This window comes from Egretta garzetta, unplaced genomic scaffold (assembly GCF_000687185.1).
Source record: "Egretta garzetta isolate BGI_Z169 unplaced genomic scaffold, ASM68718v1 scaffold85, whole genome shotgun sequence".
NCBI classification, from domain to species: Eukaryota; Metazoa; Chordata; class Aves; order Pelecaniformes; family Ardeidae; genus Egretta; species Egretta garzetta.
The window spans coordinates 2877762-2896138 of record NW_009259718.1 but is presented as its reverse complement, the minus strand read 5'-3'; the positions used below and the strand labels follow the sequence as shown (position 1 = coordinate 2896138).

Sequence of the window (18377 nt, the reverse complement as noted above, 5' to 3'; positions counted from 1 at the left end):
CTCCTGCATAACAGTTTGGAGAATGTTTCAGTTGGTTAAATACACAGACAGAAGCCACTGCTGGCAGTGTGAATGAGGCCAGAACTGCTATTAGGAGACATAGTTGTTGCCTCTGCTTCCATATCCATAGCACTTTCTGCCAAAGTGTGATGGAAGGGATGATAAACGTGTTGTTGCACAAACCTGTCAGCAATGAAGGCTTGTTTAGGTGCCCCTTCTGTCTTTACAACTCAGTGATACAATAAAAAAACAGTTGTAACTATTTGGCAGTCTAGCATCATGCAGGCCTTGCAGAATATACAGTTTCTATACAGCAGCAGAGTTTACAGTATCAGCAATATCAAATTTTCAGGTTTCAGCTGTAGCTGATGTATGTGAATTGATTTTATGTATTGGCAGCTCAAAATGCAGCAGGGAGAAAGCGGGTCCTGAAAGTGGCAGTACTGGTGCTTACTTCAGGCACCACAACATGTTTCACTGGCAAGAAGGGGCTCCAAGTTCATCATGTGCCAGGGGAGAGTCTGGCTGTTCTAGCCTTCTGCTGGCTCCTTACCAAATTCCTCTACATAGTCACAATACTTTGTTTCCCCGTGTAATCATTATAAAAAGAAAGTCAACCACTGCTACGTCCTCTGTTGTCTTCATTCATTTTATTTCACTTATTCCTTCAAATTCATTTTCTGGAGCCTAAAAGCTATACTCCCAAAGAGAGAGGCAGCAGTTTGAAACAGGTCCAGTCAGAGAAGCAACCTCCCCAGGAGCTGATATTATATGATTGATCTGCCTATAAAAGCCAAATCAGAGAATGAAATCTGCTCCAAAGGGAATTCTGTGGTGACAAGGCTGACCTCTGAAGTATCGCCAGAATCCTGTCTGCCTCTTAAATAGTCACAAGGAGATCTGAATATTCACTGATGCATCACTCAGTAACTGGATGTACTATAGTGCAAGCATTGCAAAAGAAGGCAGTTCTAGGAAGGAACTTGGAAATTTTTACTGGCTTTTGGTTTGGATCACTTCCCACTTGCAGGACAAAATGTTTTATTGGAGAGATGGATATCTGATGTTTGACATGGATGTGATTGGCATAGCCAAACCAGAAACTGGGATCACCTTGAGATAAAATAGAGAACGTAAGGTCAGGATAGCTCAAACGGCTATGAAAATAAAGACAGAAGGGTTGGGTATGATGCCATAAGGAAAATGAACGTGTATAAAAATCTGTGTTACAGAACCCCTGCTGTGATCTTTTCTGCTGTTGATGATAACTTCGGCATCTTTGTTCCCCTCAAATTCAAAACTGATACCTCTCCCAAACATGCATTGTTGCTGCTCGGATACTTTGGCTCATAAAAGATACTCAGCAAATTATGAAATCTTTAATCTGGATAAAGAGGATTGGTCGTTGGTGGGCTTACTCTATTAAGAAGAACTTTTTGCCAACTTCTCCGCTCCCCTGTCCCCCAAATCCTTGCGCTTGGTGTCTTGATGTTTGTTTTACACTGCAAGTCTTTGAAAGGAGTCTTGAAATGCAGAAGTTACTTGGAAAGATTAAAATGTGTCTTTATAACAACTTTTCACTGAAGGGCTTGATCATGATAAAAATGACTCTTCAGTTTATTATGACAGGGAAGGTTGTGTGGTAGCTATACAAAGATTGAAAACAAGTAACTTATTTATAGCTTTGGCTGCTGACTGGTGGGGCCTGAAGCTGCTGTGTTGCCTGGCAGGGGCCTGTCTGTTGCTCTGCTTTAATACCCAACGTTTTTCCTCTCTGTCTTGACATCTAGGTATTTGTATCTGCTCTTCTCCAATGATGACCTGCTACCATTAGACAACTGGGTTTTTAACACAGAAGCTCATCCTCTGCCTGTTTTACATTTAGCCAACACCACGCTGTCAGGAAATCCTGCATATCGATAAAAACAGCTCTGTGAAGAGAAATAGAGACTGTTTTCAGCTCTGTTTTGTTTACATGGACCACTTGAGACTTTTAGCAGGAGAGGAGACAGACACTTGATAAAACTAGACCTCTGAGTCAAGCAAGTACCGGCGTGAGAATCAAAGCTCTTCAACATATAGATAAGTTAAAAGTTCTGTTTTATACATGACCAAAACACGTTAGTGTGGTATTTGCAGGACAGAGACTTCATGTGCTTTGAACCCTAGCAAGACATGGAATCTACTGTTTAATGTAAATGCAGCAGTATAAGGAAGAAGAGGCTTTCCCGTCCAGGGAGAGGAACTTGCTGCTGCTGTTGGCTGTTGCAAGGAACAACACACCAGTCACCTCTTCAGATCGGGTGGGTTCCAAATACCTAGGATTTATTTTTCTTTTTTTTTGTGTTTGATGATGGCATGAACAAAGCAACAACAAAAAGCAGCATCACTGCACCAGCAGCATCAGGATTTGAATTTTTTTTCTGTACCTGTCTGAATTTTCTAAGGAGCATCTGTTTGTCCAGACTGGCAGCCATTCTCAGGGCCTCTAAGCTATTGAAACTAAACTCTAAACTGTAAAAACTATTGCCTCCTCATTTTCCCTTTTCGAAGTAATGTTGAAAGATCTGTGTTATATGCTTACATCCAAAAAAACAATTGGTAAGCATTTGGTTTGTAGTTCACTGTCAGCAACGTGGGCTTAGCTCATTTGGAAGCTACAGTCACAGAGTCTAGAGCATATCACAGGGGTAGGAAGGAGCCTAAGTTTCCCTTCCTCACAAATCCTGTCACATGATAAAAAACATTCTCTTATTAGTCCTGATTCTTTTAGCTAAATAAACAGAGATGACAACATGAGAAAAAAAGTAATGATTTATATAACAGGATACAGTATATGGCATTTAAAAATGCTCCACTTGGGCTAAGCAGCAGGAGTTTGTTGCTTTATATTTTTCCACACAATCGGGATTTTTCCTAAAAGTTAAATTTCATTCTTTGGATACTATTCGTGGAACCTTCTTTGCAGGTGTGTGTATGACAGAAGCCCAAAGATGCCTTTGATTTAGGTTACAAAATTCCTTTTCTTCTCGGTGCTCCAGTACAAAGCCAACATGATCTTCTTTGGGAACAACATAACTTCTCTTACATGTGAGTGGAAAAAGAAACTGAAGAGTCTCTTCTTCCATTAGTTTATGAGAAATGAGATGCTGTTACCTGCATGGTGGTGGTGGTGGTGGTGGGGTTCCCAAGTACTCCTAGGCTGGGCTGGACATTATCACTTAAATGGAGTCTGCTTCAGTCTTCACTTATTTGCTAAAAGAAGTTTTGTCTTTTCAAGTATATCTCAATCTCTTTTTTTTTTTTTTTCTTACCATTGTTCCAGAATCCTTACAGCTCAAATTATTCTTTTTTTTTTCCCCTTTATAGCTCCCAAATCCTTTTGCCACGGTGACTGGCCCCTTTGCTGAAAAAGACCTGTGAGGTGCTCCTTTCTCTCCTAATTAGTGCACAGTTGAGTCTTTAAAAAAGAAATCTTGATTGTGTTTTCAGACTAAAATGAGTGGAAGAACTCTACAGTGAGGTAGAGCAGTACAGCATCAGATATAAAGGCAGTGAGCGCTATTTCTCCCTGTAAAAAAAAAAAGTTTATATATGAAGATAAAGCTTTTCTCTCCATCACATTATATCTGACTGTACGTTATAGTAGAATTTCCCACATAAAACTTTTCTTCACTTGTCTTTGACACTAACTTAGACACAGCATTTTTTCTTAGATCATGTGATGATTTCTATCAGATGCTTTTTTCCAGACAGTTACTTTAATTTAAGAGGAGGAAGACATAGAGCTTGGAAAAAAGCTCCAGTCTCAATGTTTTTACCTTAGTACCAGTTACTTAGTTACTGTAATTTGCAGCAGTAGCTTAAAAATAATTTGAGAACTGACAAAGTAATTGATATAGTAAATAATACTGATGCAAGTAATTGTTTATTTAAAATTAGAAGTAGCTTAATAAACTGATTCTTCTTGCTGGTCTCACATTAAAATATTTTTCTAATTAGTATTCAGTGACTTACTGAAGAGCTAGTAACTTTCTATTTTCCAAAGTTCAGATATGTTGTGTTTTCAAATGGAGTTTTTTTCCATCCCATGAGAACTGTTAGTAGTTTAAAACTGCACTCTATTGCCTTGTTCTCCTGGGTACAAAGGAGAAAGAGGAAAAGCAGACTCTTCAGTTTAATAATAAAAAAAGGCACTTTCCACCCCATTACACCCATCCCCATACACCTCCTGATAAACGCAGATGTAGAGTGGCTGCCAGTCTGTTCAGAGAAAGGCCAAGGACAGAAATCTGGAGTCCCAGAAAGAGCAAACTTCTTATCATTGTTTGCTGCTCTTCCACCCCCCTCTAGTGAATTAAAGAGCGACCCTTCAGATTAATTCCTCCATGAAGCCCAATGGGTTAACTCACTGCCACAAGAATGCTTGAATTGAGGACCTAAGCCATTTCATGTTATGGGATGGTATTTTTCTCAAAGCAGATATACAGTACTGCTATTTCTTCTTTGTGTAGACAAGCAGCAGGTACCAAATAAAGGACACTTGTTTCTCGTTTTCCAGTTACCCCAACAGCTGTCAGTTTCTACTCTATCACTCTTGAAATACAAACTATCCTTTTCCTCCAGAAGCTACTGATGTAAAAATAATGCATTTTGTGGACTAACTGCTGTGTCATTCATGAATCTCTCCATCCTGAGATTTCCTAGAGCAAGCTGAGTTTGGAGGTAATGGGTTCTGAGCGAGGTGGGTACATAATAACCAAGCACCATGGATATTGAAACTTCTGACTGAAGTGGTGTGCCCTTGTACTGAGTCCTTCACAGAGAAGTAGGTTCTGATCGGCAGAACGGCGTTATGTGCAACCCAAAGTTCAGACTGTTTTCCCTCTGGGTCTATAAGGTACAGTAGAATATTGCCATTTTCATTCTGTTGCTGCTGTCTTACATACTTTCATGAAGATAGAGTGTAAATTTAAGCACAAAATGACTTTTTAGTCCTAGTTGTTTCGGAGTCTTGCACTGTATTCTCTAACAAAAAAATCCTCGTTTTCTTTAGGTAGCTGTCCCATTTTAGCAATTTCTACAATACCCTCTCCTCTTACAGGATGAAATAAAGAACAGAAAATCATGTACATTTTTGGCACACTGGATTTGGGCAAGAGCCTGGAAATCCCAGAACTGTCTATTTCCTGTTTGCTTTCTTGCCTGTTGGTCAGGATCTGCTAGCAGTACATTTTTTTTCCTAACACTTTCAGCTTGACTTTTCAAAGAAGCCAGATTTCTGCAGCTTCTGTTGACCACCCTGGAGCTGTGTGTGTCCTGCAGTCAAGAAGTCAACTTCTTAGCTTTGTCCTCTAAATAAAAACAAAGCCTTTGAATGATATTCTGGGTGTTCATTTTGCTGCACGATATGGTCCTTAAAACTGAATACTTGAGAAAAGTATGGAAAATAGTAAGTACACTTGAGTAAAGGGAAAAGCAGGTAGTTCCCTGTGCCAGTCATACCTTTGAGGCTCCCTACTCCAAATTTGTGAATCACACTGTCTTCTGCCTCCCAATCAGTGACATACTCCCACCCTGTACTTTACAAGATTTGAATGTTGAGTATCCAGGTTCTGAAAACTGAAAATAATTACGCACTCCCTGTAATACCATCATCGAAGGTTAAAGGGTCTACCCTGTGCTGACTTACGGCTAAGCAAAGCCCTATCGGGCTGTCTTTTATGATCCCCTCTTCTATCCCTCAGGAAAAACTACGAACCTTCATAATGTGACCTAGTTTGAATGAAGAAGTAGTTAACAGCGTTAACATTGAAAGGATCATCAGTGTAACCTGGCATCCACAGAAAATGGTGAGGCAGTTTACATCTCAGGGTTGTAGTAACAGGCTTTTAGCAAATTGAGCCTGTTACGTACATTAATAAGTCTAGTCCATGTTTTTAAGAGGACAAATAAGAAACAGGCTTCCTGTTACCAGAGAAAAATGAAAGCAAGCTCTTGATCCACGCTGTAGTTTGGAGATCTGTTCGCCCTGATAAGACATCCCTCTTTCACTCCTTGAATTTTGAGAAACAGTCTTCTGACTCAAGAGTTTGTGTTGACATACAAAGAGGAAACCCAAGCTCTTTTGCAAGTTATGTGTATAACTGTAGCAGGGATGATAAGCACTAGCTGCTTTGGCTGTCAGCCCCTTCTAACAAACTGCTCCATAATTGCCCAGAAAAGTTGGGAACCACCAAAGTCGAAGGAGACAGCCCAACTTGTTATGGTGAATTGTTGCCTTTAATCCTAATCGCTTGGTGGAAGTTGGATTTGCATTCTGCCTTTATTCTTGCTTTGTCTAAAACTGACAGATTATTTTTTCTCCAAAATAATAAAAGGGCAAAAGTCTATCTTCTGATGTGGAAACCTTCTGCCTCTGACCTGGAATCCTGCATATGTACTTTTTACAGATTAAAAATAATATTGTATATAAAAAAAGATTGAATAAAGAATGTCTTTAAGTGAAGAGCGTGCGTTTTGCGTCCTTTGCCTCCAATCGCAACCTCCCGTAGCGTTGGACTGTGAAGCTGATCCTGTTTCATAGGCTTGGTTGTCCTGCAGCTTTTCTTGCCCCTGCAGCTCTACTAGGGACTTTGTCAACTTAAACATGTATCTCAAGACACCCTATTGCAAAATTAAACCCCTGTACCCCTTGCTTGCTTTTAACAGGTCACTGTAGTGCTCAAATTTTTCTCAAGACGTAGCTAAACAATACAACAGTTTGAGGCCATTTCTGTGTGCCATTGTGAAAGCCACCAAATCTCACAAAATGCTGAGCTTTCTACCCTTTTGTTAAATTTGTGTGTAAGTGGCTGAAAAGTTCAAAGGTTCTTTGTGATGAGGGTAAAGTGCAGGCAGACAAGCAGTGCTACTAAGTAAACTTAGTTTTCTGAAGACACCAGGTTAAAACCCCAGCTTTTCTTGATACTAAATAGCCAGTGAATTGGGCAATGAAGTCTATCCCTGCATTCCTCTGCCCTTTGTGAAAAGGTAAAACTTTGTAATTGTTTAAATGTCATTCACAGGGAAATTGGGATGAGGAAATTGCTTCAAGTGAGCCTGGTTTCCCCCTGCACCTTTAAATTCACTGGAACTGCTGCTATAGCTCTGTTTTGCAGTACGGCAAGTGAATAACCAGATTTACTTTCCGATTAACAGTACCTGTAGATAATCCTAGCTGCCTGACATCACCCATATTGCTCAATACACAGAACCTTGTTTTCAGGGTGTGCTGTAACTGCCATCCTATGTGTCCTGTTTCAGTGTTTTATATCCAATGCCCAACCTTCCCAGGGTGCTTCTGCCTCAGGATGCAATGACCTCCTTCAGTATTACTCCGTAAGAGAAAATTGCTTCCAAAGTGCCATAATTCAGTGCAACACATGACACCAGGTACACACCTGCTGTCCTAGTATGCCATCCATCTTGAGTTCCAGTTATGCATTCAGCTGTTGCTCCCTGGCTTTCCGCACAAGTGCTGCATGTTTGTGATAACACCCAGCCTCCTACTGCAGTGCCACTCTCTACCAGAGGAGTTTCTTTTGCATCCATTGATCTTCCTTCACCCCTCTGCTTCTACCTCTTCTAAAACAGTTTCTTTGCACGTCCTCTATCTGAGGATATATAGCGAATATCCTCTTTTATTTCTTCTTTGGCACTCTGCCTGCTTGTCACCCTCCCCCCACTTCCCTTGTAGACTCTGTGATTGTGTGTGCTCCTTCCTGGAGACCATGTGCCTTTCCTATGCATATTAATTAGCTGTATTTTAAAATCCTGAAATTAATCCTTAATGGGTTATTTTTAGCCTTCATCTTGTAGCTCTGGGAGTTGGCTTCTCTCAGTGCAGAGCCACAGGCATTCTGTGGGCTTTGGAAAGGAAACGTTATCTTTGTGCTGGTTCACACGTGGGATGTGTGAAGGTGGTTGGTGGTGTGCTTTTTGTTTTTTTCTAATGTGAAGAGCAAGAGGTTTTGACAACAATATTTCAGGCTGAGCAAACTCCTGTGTGAAAACGTTTGAGAAGAGCATCGCTTATATAGCCAAATTACTTGGTAAAAATTCAGGGAAAGATTTGGGGAGGAAGAAAAAAGCACTGTGTGTCCATGTGTACCAACAGTTTCACGGTTTTCTTTCCTGTATGGTTTCCATTGTACAAGTAGTTACAAGCAACAGGTACGATGTCTGTCTGTCACTGTATGAACCAGAAAGGATGAGCTGCTGCATGACTGAGAAAATAGCATCATGTGTTGATATGGGATCACATAGAAGTCCCATGTGAACGATACAGCCATAAAAAGGAAGAATGTCCCTAAGTTATTTCTTCCCCACACTGGTGCTGCATCTGCCTGCATACCCATCTCTTCACCAAACTTCAGGAAGGAATCAGTGGAGGAAGCCCCAAAGAATGCAAGTGGATGTCTGCTACATCACCTGCAACAGAGGCCTGTGCATGGGTTCCAGGAGGTGAGATGCAGGAAGATTTCTCATGTGGACAGACAGACCCATCCATGACAGGTGTGTGGATTGTGCCCAGCTTTCCAGGAAATCCTTCTACAGAGCTTCTGGCTTAACTTGAACCATCTGTGATGCCACAGAATGTATTTTGACGTTACTGAAGATGCAGAATTACTTGGCATACCAAAGATACAATTTTTCAGGGTGTTCTGATCTGGGAAGGCCTGGGCCGGGGAGATTCATTGTTATATCCAGAGTGAGATTAAGACACAAATGAGATCAAATGCCGCTAATCGAAGGCCTTTACTTATCACTTATCTGAACAAAGTACTTGTGAGAAAGTAGCAATAGGAAAGGGAGGGAAAAATAGAAAAGAAGGAAACCTAGCAAGCAGTCGGGATAGAGTTGCAAAAGATAGTCACCGTCATGGATCCAGCGGCGTCCGTCAGTCCATAGCCTTCCTGTAGTACGGTGGTGAGGTCCCATTTGATATTTGGCTGCACCATCTTTTATAGGGTATTTGGGGGGGAGGTGGGGGTTGTTTCCTAGGCAATGGCATGTACTCCCTTCCTGCACATATGCTCAGTTTTGGTGTGCTTGGTCCTGCGAAGTACATCTGGTCACTGCATGATCCATCACCATGGACTGCGCATGCTCCAACAGACTGAGGGGGGTCACTGTGTCCAGATGTACACACACCCCCCTCCCCCAGTGCACACGACTGTTCCTTGACTCCTGCTGTCAGGGCAGCTGGGCTCAGCCAGGCTGCCTGGAAGCCTTGCAGGGGCGCTCACAGGAGCTGTAAACACGCTTGAGACGCCAGCTCAAGGTAAGGTCCCTTACACAGGGAAACCAGATCCTGCTTTTTATGAGATGATATCTCATTCTCCAGATGAAGGACGCATGGTACATCTCATGTAACTGAACTTCAGTACTGTACGCAATACCGCATCTTGACTAATTTGTCTTGAAAATACGAACACAAGAGCTGCACAGTGGGTAAGGAACTGGACAAAGGAGAAGCAAGCAGAAAATGGGGAAGGAAAATTCTAGGTGTTTTAGTGATTGTCACTAAATCCTGGTACTAGGACAAATCTTCTATAATGGCAAGAAGAATTTATTTGCAGCAGAAGAAAGTTAGGAAGAATTGTCAATATAGAGAATGAAGGAGCAGATAATCTTCAGGCCTGGAACAGCAGAAGACAAAAGAAATTAATAAAGTCAAAAGACAAACTTGTTCCTCCAGGGACTGGGAATAAAACCTTTCACTATAATATGAGATGTTGTCAGTCTGAAATCACTAATGTTGAGAAAGCCCTGAACATATAGTCAGCCATAATCACACAGATCACCAATGCAAGGTGAAAAACAAGGCAGTGAAAAAAAAAAGAATGGCTGTGCTGGGTCAAAACTAAAGTCTGTCTAACCTAGCATCTTGGCTCAATGCTGACCAAGAGCAGATTCCCACAGAAAGTAGAAAAATAAGTATGTATTAATACTTCACAAATGTACCCTGAAATGATCTGCAGCTTCCTGAGCCAAAGGTGGTATCTTTTGTATTTCATAGCCCTTGACATATGGGGGGGGGGGATGTTCTTAGGAATTAGTCCAGTCACTTACTGAATCAATGGAAAGTGTTGGTGTGCAGAACAAGCTCTGCCGAAGAGCTTCATGGCGTTAGCAAAGCATGCATGCATCGAAAGGGTATTTCGGATGAAACTAAGAAAGTACCAGTGCTGTACAAAGCAGGATGAACACATCTGAGACATGGTGTACAGTTCTGGTCACCCATATGTAGGAGTGCTTGTCTCAGTGGAATGGGTGCAAGATAAGTATTTAGGCTTACCACGGAATGGAGAGTTTGTGTCAAGAGCGGTAAGAAGTGTTTAGCCTGGAAAAATGGAAGACTGACAGAGGGCATAACTGCTGTCTACAACACATCAAGTGGTTGATCATCCTGGGAGAGAAAAAAGATGTTTCTCCTGGAGGAAAAACCTGGCAAAAAAACCCCACACAAACTGATACCTGCAATATCTGAATAATTTCTGACAACGAGGTCCTAGAAGTATAAAACATGTTGGTCTGCTGAAGAAAATTATGATGTTGTGTGCTTGCCTGCAATTTCAGGGGGTCCAAAGATACAGGAGGTCCCTTCCTGTCCTACATTCCAGAGCTCTTACAGGAGCTCTGTATCTAGGGCTGAATTTACAAAAGCCCTCTCCTTTGTGCTGTTACTTGTTTCTAGTGCAGGGCAAGCATAAAATGCCATTGGATCAGAAAAAAAGCCTTTCTTATCTACATGGATGGGAGCAGTTGGTTCACGTTTACTATGCTGGTTGAGTAGTGATGAATAGAAAAATCATCAAAATATTTGCTATTAAGTTTTCTAACAGTTAACCAATTAGCTTTCACCACTGGATTTGCTATGGCTGAATCAGAAACAGATTGCAATGTGTTGAAACACAGTGCTATTAACATAGGACACCAATCTCTTTTATGTAAAAGATTTCTTATTGAACAAGAAACAAGGAATATGATACTAAAATAGAAAAGAGTGGTAGAGCCCACAAATAAAGTCCTTTGTGCAATGACTCTTCCACAGCAAAATAAGTAAAAATCATCAGTACCCTCAGAGAGAGACTCTCTGAAGATACCATCTGTTGCATGCACTTACATTCTGGTTTTCCCGTATTTGTATATGCAGATTTCTGGCACAAGCTCATCTTGTCCTTTATTTGGGTATATATCCCATTATTACTTGAGGTACTTTATGTCTGTGGGTTATTTCTATACTAATTAATGTTTATATCAAGGGATTTCTCTGACAGTTCTCTGGCATTTTTGCAAGTGTACTCTTAGGTCTGCATTGATACATAGTTATGCATTTTGTACACTGTAGCCAAGCAAATAATTTCAAAGAATCCATACATTATTGCTGTTGGTATGCTCAAATCTTAGAACCAGTGTTACTTGGGCAACCATGTGTATCAAACCAATACTATAGCCTGCTAAAACCTTATGGCAAGCTCCTGTAAATTTAGACACTGTATTCCTACTTGTGTCACAGCAAGGTTAGGTTTTCAGGTTCTCATTAGATATTTTTCAGCTAAGTAGAAATTTCCCCCAGGAAAAGAATCCCCAAAATCTCTGCATACCCACCAGTCATCAACTTGTGGGATTAATTGCTTTCCTCTGAAGCAGAGTTTGATGTGTTCAGTGACAAAAGGGTGAAATTTACTGCCACATCCAGGAGACATAGATTTTTCATTACCTTAAATAATACACAAATACTGTTTTTCCAGGTGTGCAGTCTAAGTAGACCTTTCTATATACTCCCTCTGATTTCCTCCGGTTACTGCTCATGCTATTTCTTAATAGAGCCAAAGTCTATGGGGAAAACACGTCAACCCCTTCACAGAGCACAGTGTGTAGCCCCAGAGATGTTCCCTCAGAACAGGTTATGTTCAGTGCCAGATGCTTGTTAGCTGCATCAGAAAGATGCTCTGCCCACATCCATATTTTACCGCTGCAGTAGAAATTTCTCTGCCAGCTTTAGCTGTCAGGAAAGGGCACTGATGTGTCTGGCTGTGCTCTGGTGCGGGTACCACCTTTTTCACCTCTCTGCTTGCTGCTGTATTCTGTGTTCAAGGCATATCCTGGCTACTCAGCCCCAAATTTGAAAGTCATGATTTGGCTGCAATAATAGTATGAGACTAACTTCCAAAATGATGACATTTGAACGTTAGGTTCAAATGTCAGACACTCATGGTCTATCTCCCAAATGCTGAACATCCTTTGAAAACTTGCATGTGTAACGTCTGATGCAGCTGACTCACCGGGATGTGCAGAGTCCCCTGTTTCAGGAGCCAGCAAGGCTCAGCAGACCCAGCCAGGCACAGGGGACCCAGCAGTCTGCCCTGAACAGATTAGGAAATCAACACAAAGGATGGTGGTGAGTTTGTGATGTGGGGCATGAATTGTGACTTGTGAGGAGCCTTCTTCCTAGAGGGGAGCAAACATGCCTAACGGGGAAGGTCGGGTAACATCTGTGGACTCTGTGGGATTTCAACTGGCTCCTGTTGAGAAAAGACTATAGTTTAATTTTTAGATGCTTGACAACCCAATTTTTCAAAAACTCTGAGTGAGGCTGTAAGAATTATGAGATTGCTTCTAAATAATAAGTTTGAGGATCTTTTTCCGTGTCTTGAGGGTTTTATTTTTATCTTGAACCTTTGGGTCACTCATAGTTTAATATTTCCAAGCCATTCCCTTCCCTTTTCTTCCAGAATGATTAAAAACACCCTTAAAAATAAAAGAAAACTTGGTATATCTCCCAATCTGGTAGAGGTTCCAGCTCTTTACACCAGCATCATGAAATAATCAAGAGTGGGCACTGCTGCATTAAGCTCACCCTGAGCACTGCTACAAATGCTAAGGTAAGGGCAAACTTGCTTTTTGGAAAACAAATTTTTTTAAACTTAAATCTGATATAGACAAAGATCTTTATTCCCCAGACATACCAGGCAGTTTTTTTCTGTTGACTGCTCTGGTTCAAACACAGACAATTGGCAACATCCTGTTTTCAGTGAGCTCACAGTAACCAAGTCCAAAACACAACACTGAATAACATGACATTCAAGTCTGTTCTGTGATATAAATGTGAGTCCCACAATTACTTTGGGTTCGTGCACTGATCTTTGTACAGGCAGGTATAAATGTTTCCAATCCCAAGTGAACAATTCATGGGATTCATATACTTGCCCTTAACTCCATCACCTGTAGTTCTTCCACCACTCACTGCAGGAGTGCTGGAGGGAGAAGGGTTATTTTTTTTAAACCCTGTACTACACATCTGTCTGTACAGAGAGGCCCATGCAGACTTCCACTGTATTAACCAATTTGTCCTTAGACAGGTATGGAAAGCTAGACAGTGGCACTCTAGGTTTGGGAGATTCTACAGACGCTATCTGGGCTGTGCTCTGGTTGTTCTGTTGTCACAGCTAAACATGGCATTACTCCCATTTGAGCAATCTTTAGAGAATGAACCAGAGACCTTTTCTTGAAATAGATGCATCAAGCCATTCCCCTAAAGCAACACTGCAAAATGTTGACTTGTATGAGGGGCTGCGAAGCGCTCAAAGGATGTTAGCAGGAGAGGTGAGATGAATACTCGCATGAATACTGGGCACGATGTGTCAGAGTTCGTCCTTTGGCTCTGTTTGTCTGATGCCCAGCCTGCACCAGCAACCCTGCACTGTGTTATTTGTGATAAAAGTGCAGGCTTTGTGAATACAGAAACTCAGCAGTCAGAATATTAAATTGGACTTCACAGAGCAAGTGAGGGGAAACTATGGCTAAAGATACCATCTTGTGGTAGGAAGAGGCACAGACCAACAGAGCCAGGAGATTTAAATTGTGTGAAACAAGCATCAATCCTATCGAATAGCTGATCACAAACTCCTTCCTTTCCGAGCAAAGGATGCCACCGAGAAGTACTAGGCTCAGATCTCACTAGGTGTGTCCTAGCCCAGGAGCTGCAGGGAGGGGACGCAAAAGAAAAAATGATAGGTTTATCCTGCACTCACCCTGGTCAGTCCGTGACAATCCTTGTTCAAAACACCTTCCCCAGTGCAAGCGTGTCAAGATCAAAATGCAAACCTGGTCCTTATACTGGGATGTCACCTGGATCTGTCCGGTGGCCGCTTCCCAGCTGCTTTTCCAATACAGCACGAAGCTTTGGCCTCGGTACCTCTGCCACCAGCAGCCTGGGCCCTGATGTCCAGCATGCATTTCAGAGCACAGTGCATCTGCCCACTCCCTGCTGTTCCCACCACCTGCACACAAGCAGAGAGAGAACAACAGTACAGCTGGGTAGATTTGATCCCAGCTGGGATCTGTGTCCTGCAGTGGGACCTAGTCAATTTGCAATCTTACCACAGTGCATGTTAGAAGAGCTAACAAGTTGTGACATTTTCTTATTTCCCTTCCCTCATTTATAGCAACACCGTGGACAGAGAGTACAAGGTAAACATGATAAAAGTAACTACTGCCTCTTTGTAAATATATAACTAGTAAATTTCAGAGAGCTGAGGAAAAGTCCCTAGAAGCAAGGAAACTTGAACACGGAAAAACGGCTGCCTCCATCACATTTATAAGTAAAGTGTGTAGAAAGCCTAAGTGCGTGTAAAAATCCAGTGTGCTTTTGGTCTAGATTAATTAAAAAGCTTACACACCTAAAGTTGCATGTGGGACTATCAGAAAAATGTCTATCTAGCTCCTGATGAAATCATCGCATCATTGAAAAATTTGAGGTGCAAGAATATTTGAAAAAGACAATAGCATGTAATGAGAAACCGAAGATGTTCCATTCATGTAATTTTTTACCAAAAAAAATGAAGCGATGAGGCAATTACCAAGTATGTAAGTATCTTCACTGGGAGGAACTTCAGAGTTCTCAAAAGCTTTTTATTCTAGTAGAGAAAGCAGATCAAGAAATCAAAAGCCAGAAACTTTGACAAATCCAGACTGAATAATAAGATATAAATTTTTAACAGCGAAAAGGCTTAATCACCAAGCAAAGTGATACATCCTTCTTCCCTTGACACCTATGGATGAGGTCTGGATGCTTTTGTGTACTTCACATTTCAGTCAGGCCCAAGCTATTAGGCTCAGTGGACATAAGGGGGTGAAATTCTATGGACTACATTATTCAGGCAGTAAGAATAGATCATGCCAGTGTCCCTTTTAGCCTTGAGAACTATTGCAATAATTTAAAAAAGGCTTGGATGACTTTCTGAAGAGTATCAACTTGGTAATTAATCTGAGGAGAAAGTGCTACAGCATCTCTTTGAAAGAAAGATCTTCAAACCAGACTGAGCCTTACTGAAGGAGAAAGTCCTGGGTGATGCGCTGGGTTTGGAGTGTAATAGCTGCTTAACAAGCTAGGCAAACTCCTGTGTACTGACACCTTAAAAACCTTTAATGGTGTTGTCTTTTCCAAAAACTGAGAAATACCCACAAAGACTCACAAAGATGTATTATAGCTATTCTGTTTGTATTAGATGGTAAAGACTCTTTGGGACCAAAAGTACTTGAAGAAGAAATGCCTCTCTACACCTTTTTTGGAAGCTCTGTGTGAAGCTGCAACATGATGTACTTGAAGCTGATGCAGTTACAGAGACTGTGCACAGATATTCTGGACATCTAAGGGCATTCAGCAGTGCTTGCACAGCTCCATGAATACAGCTTTCTTACCAGTGTGCAACCTTCAGATACTAGTAGCAATGACTACTAGTTTGCACCAAGCTGCTGCCAACAGGAAGCGATGGGAACATAATGGTCCACCTGGAAAAGAGGTCAGCTCTTCTAGTTAGCACCAGCAGATGCATGAATTAATGACTGCTCAACAAATTCTGTGAAAGCTTTGCTAGTCTATGCACCACTGGACTGTCCTGGCATTCTTCAAGCAGAAGTGCTCAAAAGGCTTTGGCAGTAAAGACAAGACCAAACAAATCCCTCAAAACACAAAAGAAAGTGTTCTGAAATGTTTACAATATCTGCAAAAGCTCAAATAATAAAATTATATTACTAATATCAAATGCAAAATTGCTTTGCAATTTAACTTTCTAGGTTGGCTTTCCACATCTCAAGGCAGCAACAAAAGCAGTCTGTCTTTGCCTCAGTGGTCTTCTACAGTGCGTATTAAGCACTTTGATGGAAGATACTAGATAGCAGAAGTGCTATTCCCACCCATTCCTATGACTCCACAGTTGTGAGAGCAGAGATGCATCCATTGATGCCAAGTGTACTTGGAGAAATCAGGATCGTAGACACACTTTCAGTGCCACAAAAAGTTCTCTGCATTTTTTTGTATGGAAGATGAACTTGACAAGAAAAGCCTAACCCCACAACTCCCAAGTTCAAACCAGTCTGTTAACTGAGCACTTCACTGTTGGGAGCTTCTGGCTATTTGACAACAACCCCCCTACCTGCTATAGGACCAACCTGGTGCTGTAATATATCTTCTTTATTTTTGGTTACTGTTCTTTTCCCTTTCTTAGACTGGTCCTCAATTACTTAATATTCAGTGCTTGCCACTGGAGAGGCACATTTTATTTAAGAAATGTGAGAAGTTTAGTTATGTAAATGAGGAACCTATACAAATGACAAACATTGGTACAAGAAAGAAATCCATGGCACAGCCATACATGAATTCCAATTATCCAGTGGTTTTTCAACCTCGATGGAGATGCAGATGGAGAGCTTTAAAGAGGGAGAAGAGCATTAAATGGGACTACAGGGGTCGTGACAAGAACTGGTGAAATGAGGATGTCTTTTGAAATGTGTCCTACTGTACTCCCACTTTTTAAATTAGCTTTACAGCGGCTATAATCTATTATAGCTAGATGTGTAAGTGACAAATTTTTCAGGTTAAGAGAGCATAGCTACTCTGGTTTCCTACTTAGCAGAGGCTATACATAATGTTTCCCATTGTGATTCTGCATCAAGCCTATGAATTGAGTCAAAGCTTTTTTTTAAAAAAAATAAAATGCAGTTTTGATTTAAAGATCACAGTTGAGAAAGTTAACATTTATTATGATTTTTATCATTTAGTCTGCATTAATTAATTTAACATCATAGAGTAAAATGACAACTTTTAAATCAAACTTCATCCACTAATAAGTCAAAACTTTTATCATTATTTGAAATCTGCAATGCACTCAAAATACCAACGTCATGCCTGTCTGACAATATGGATTCTTCATAAAAACACACTCATTGGCATTTACTATCCAACTGTCCTCCGTTGACCATATCTTATATTAACAATCCCAATGCCAGGCATGTATTTCCAGTATTGACATGATAGCCACTTTTGCTCTGGAGCTTCTTCAGTATTCCTAAATTTATTAAAAATGTACAATAATAGCTTAGAGTTCCCTGTCCATTTTTGCAAGCAAAAATCTGTTCCTCTCTGGCAAAAAAATATTTAACAGCAAAAGGTGGTCTTTAAACTTAGCTTTACCTGCTGGAACCAGAAATAATTAATTTTTCTGTAGCATGTATCGCTGACATATCTTTGCTACTTCCCCCTTTTCTGCATGTCTGAGGAGAAATAAACACCTTTCCAGCAAAGCAGCCTTAGTGTTTTTTTCTTTACCAATGTGTATACATAGGTAAAATTCTCCGTACTAACTGTGATCTTGTTGACAGTGGAGTTTCATTGATAACCGATAGTTTGCTTTGCTGATTGACAACAGACTAATTAATTTAGATTAATGGTACTGGTCAGCTAACTTAAAAAAAAATAAGGCTCTTATTGATCGAATACATTTTGTAGCCACTTTTGCTAACCTGCCAAGCATAAGAGTATATAAACAAGTTGCTGCAAAGTAAACTAAAGCATAGACTTGCAGCAAATCAACTGCTTTGCAGTAAGCGTGCCTGCTCTCCCTCTTGGTATCCCTGAAACATCTTAATGGGCTTGTGCTTGTTATGGGGTGAGAAGATGCATAGGCTTGCTCGGTGACTTACCGAGCAGCAGGGTAACGTGTATAGGTATCCATCCCCCTCGGGCTTTCAGGACTTTGGACTGCAGACACTCTGCTATTTTGGGGCAGATACCTGAAGCGAGAGACAGCACAGATGCAAACCTGAGGCTGCTCAGGGTCCACCTCTCCTCCTCACCTTCGGACGGCTCTCCAGGCGCCCTGGCACCAAGAAACCCAAATAAAGAATTAGACGTGTAAAAATCCCCACCGCACCGCAAAATATGACTAAAAATAAATAACGTAGGCCCTATTTTTCCCCTCATTTTCTGCTGTCGGGCAGGTTTCATACCAGCTCCCGGGAGAGGGGTACAGCTCCACACGGCGGGGGGG

General features: G+C 41.2%; 1 protein-coding gene across 2 annotated transcripts in view; it reads left to right on the top strand.

Moving 5' to 3' along the window:
* Positions 1-5191, top strand: part of MAN1A2 (mannosidase alpha class 1A member 2) — a 146171-nt gene extending 140980 nt beyond the window's left edge. Inside the window, exons 13-14 of one of the 2 annotated variants that reach the window (XR_004842056.1) lie at positions 1791-2303; positions 2969-5191. Coding sequence is in view for 1 of the 2 variants with exons in the window: in XM_009639106.2 (XP_009637401.1) it covers positions 1791-1923 (133 nt within the window). In the remaining variant the exon portion in view is untranslated. Of the gene's footprint in view, positions 1-1790; positions 2348-2968 lie in introns of those variants that run through there. The other variant, XM_009639106.2, reaches the window with a different exon arrangement.
* The last annotated feature ends 13186 nt before the right edge of the window (positions 5192-18377 follow it).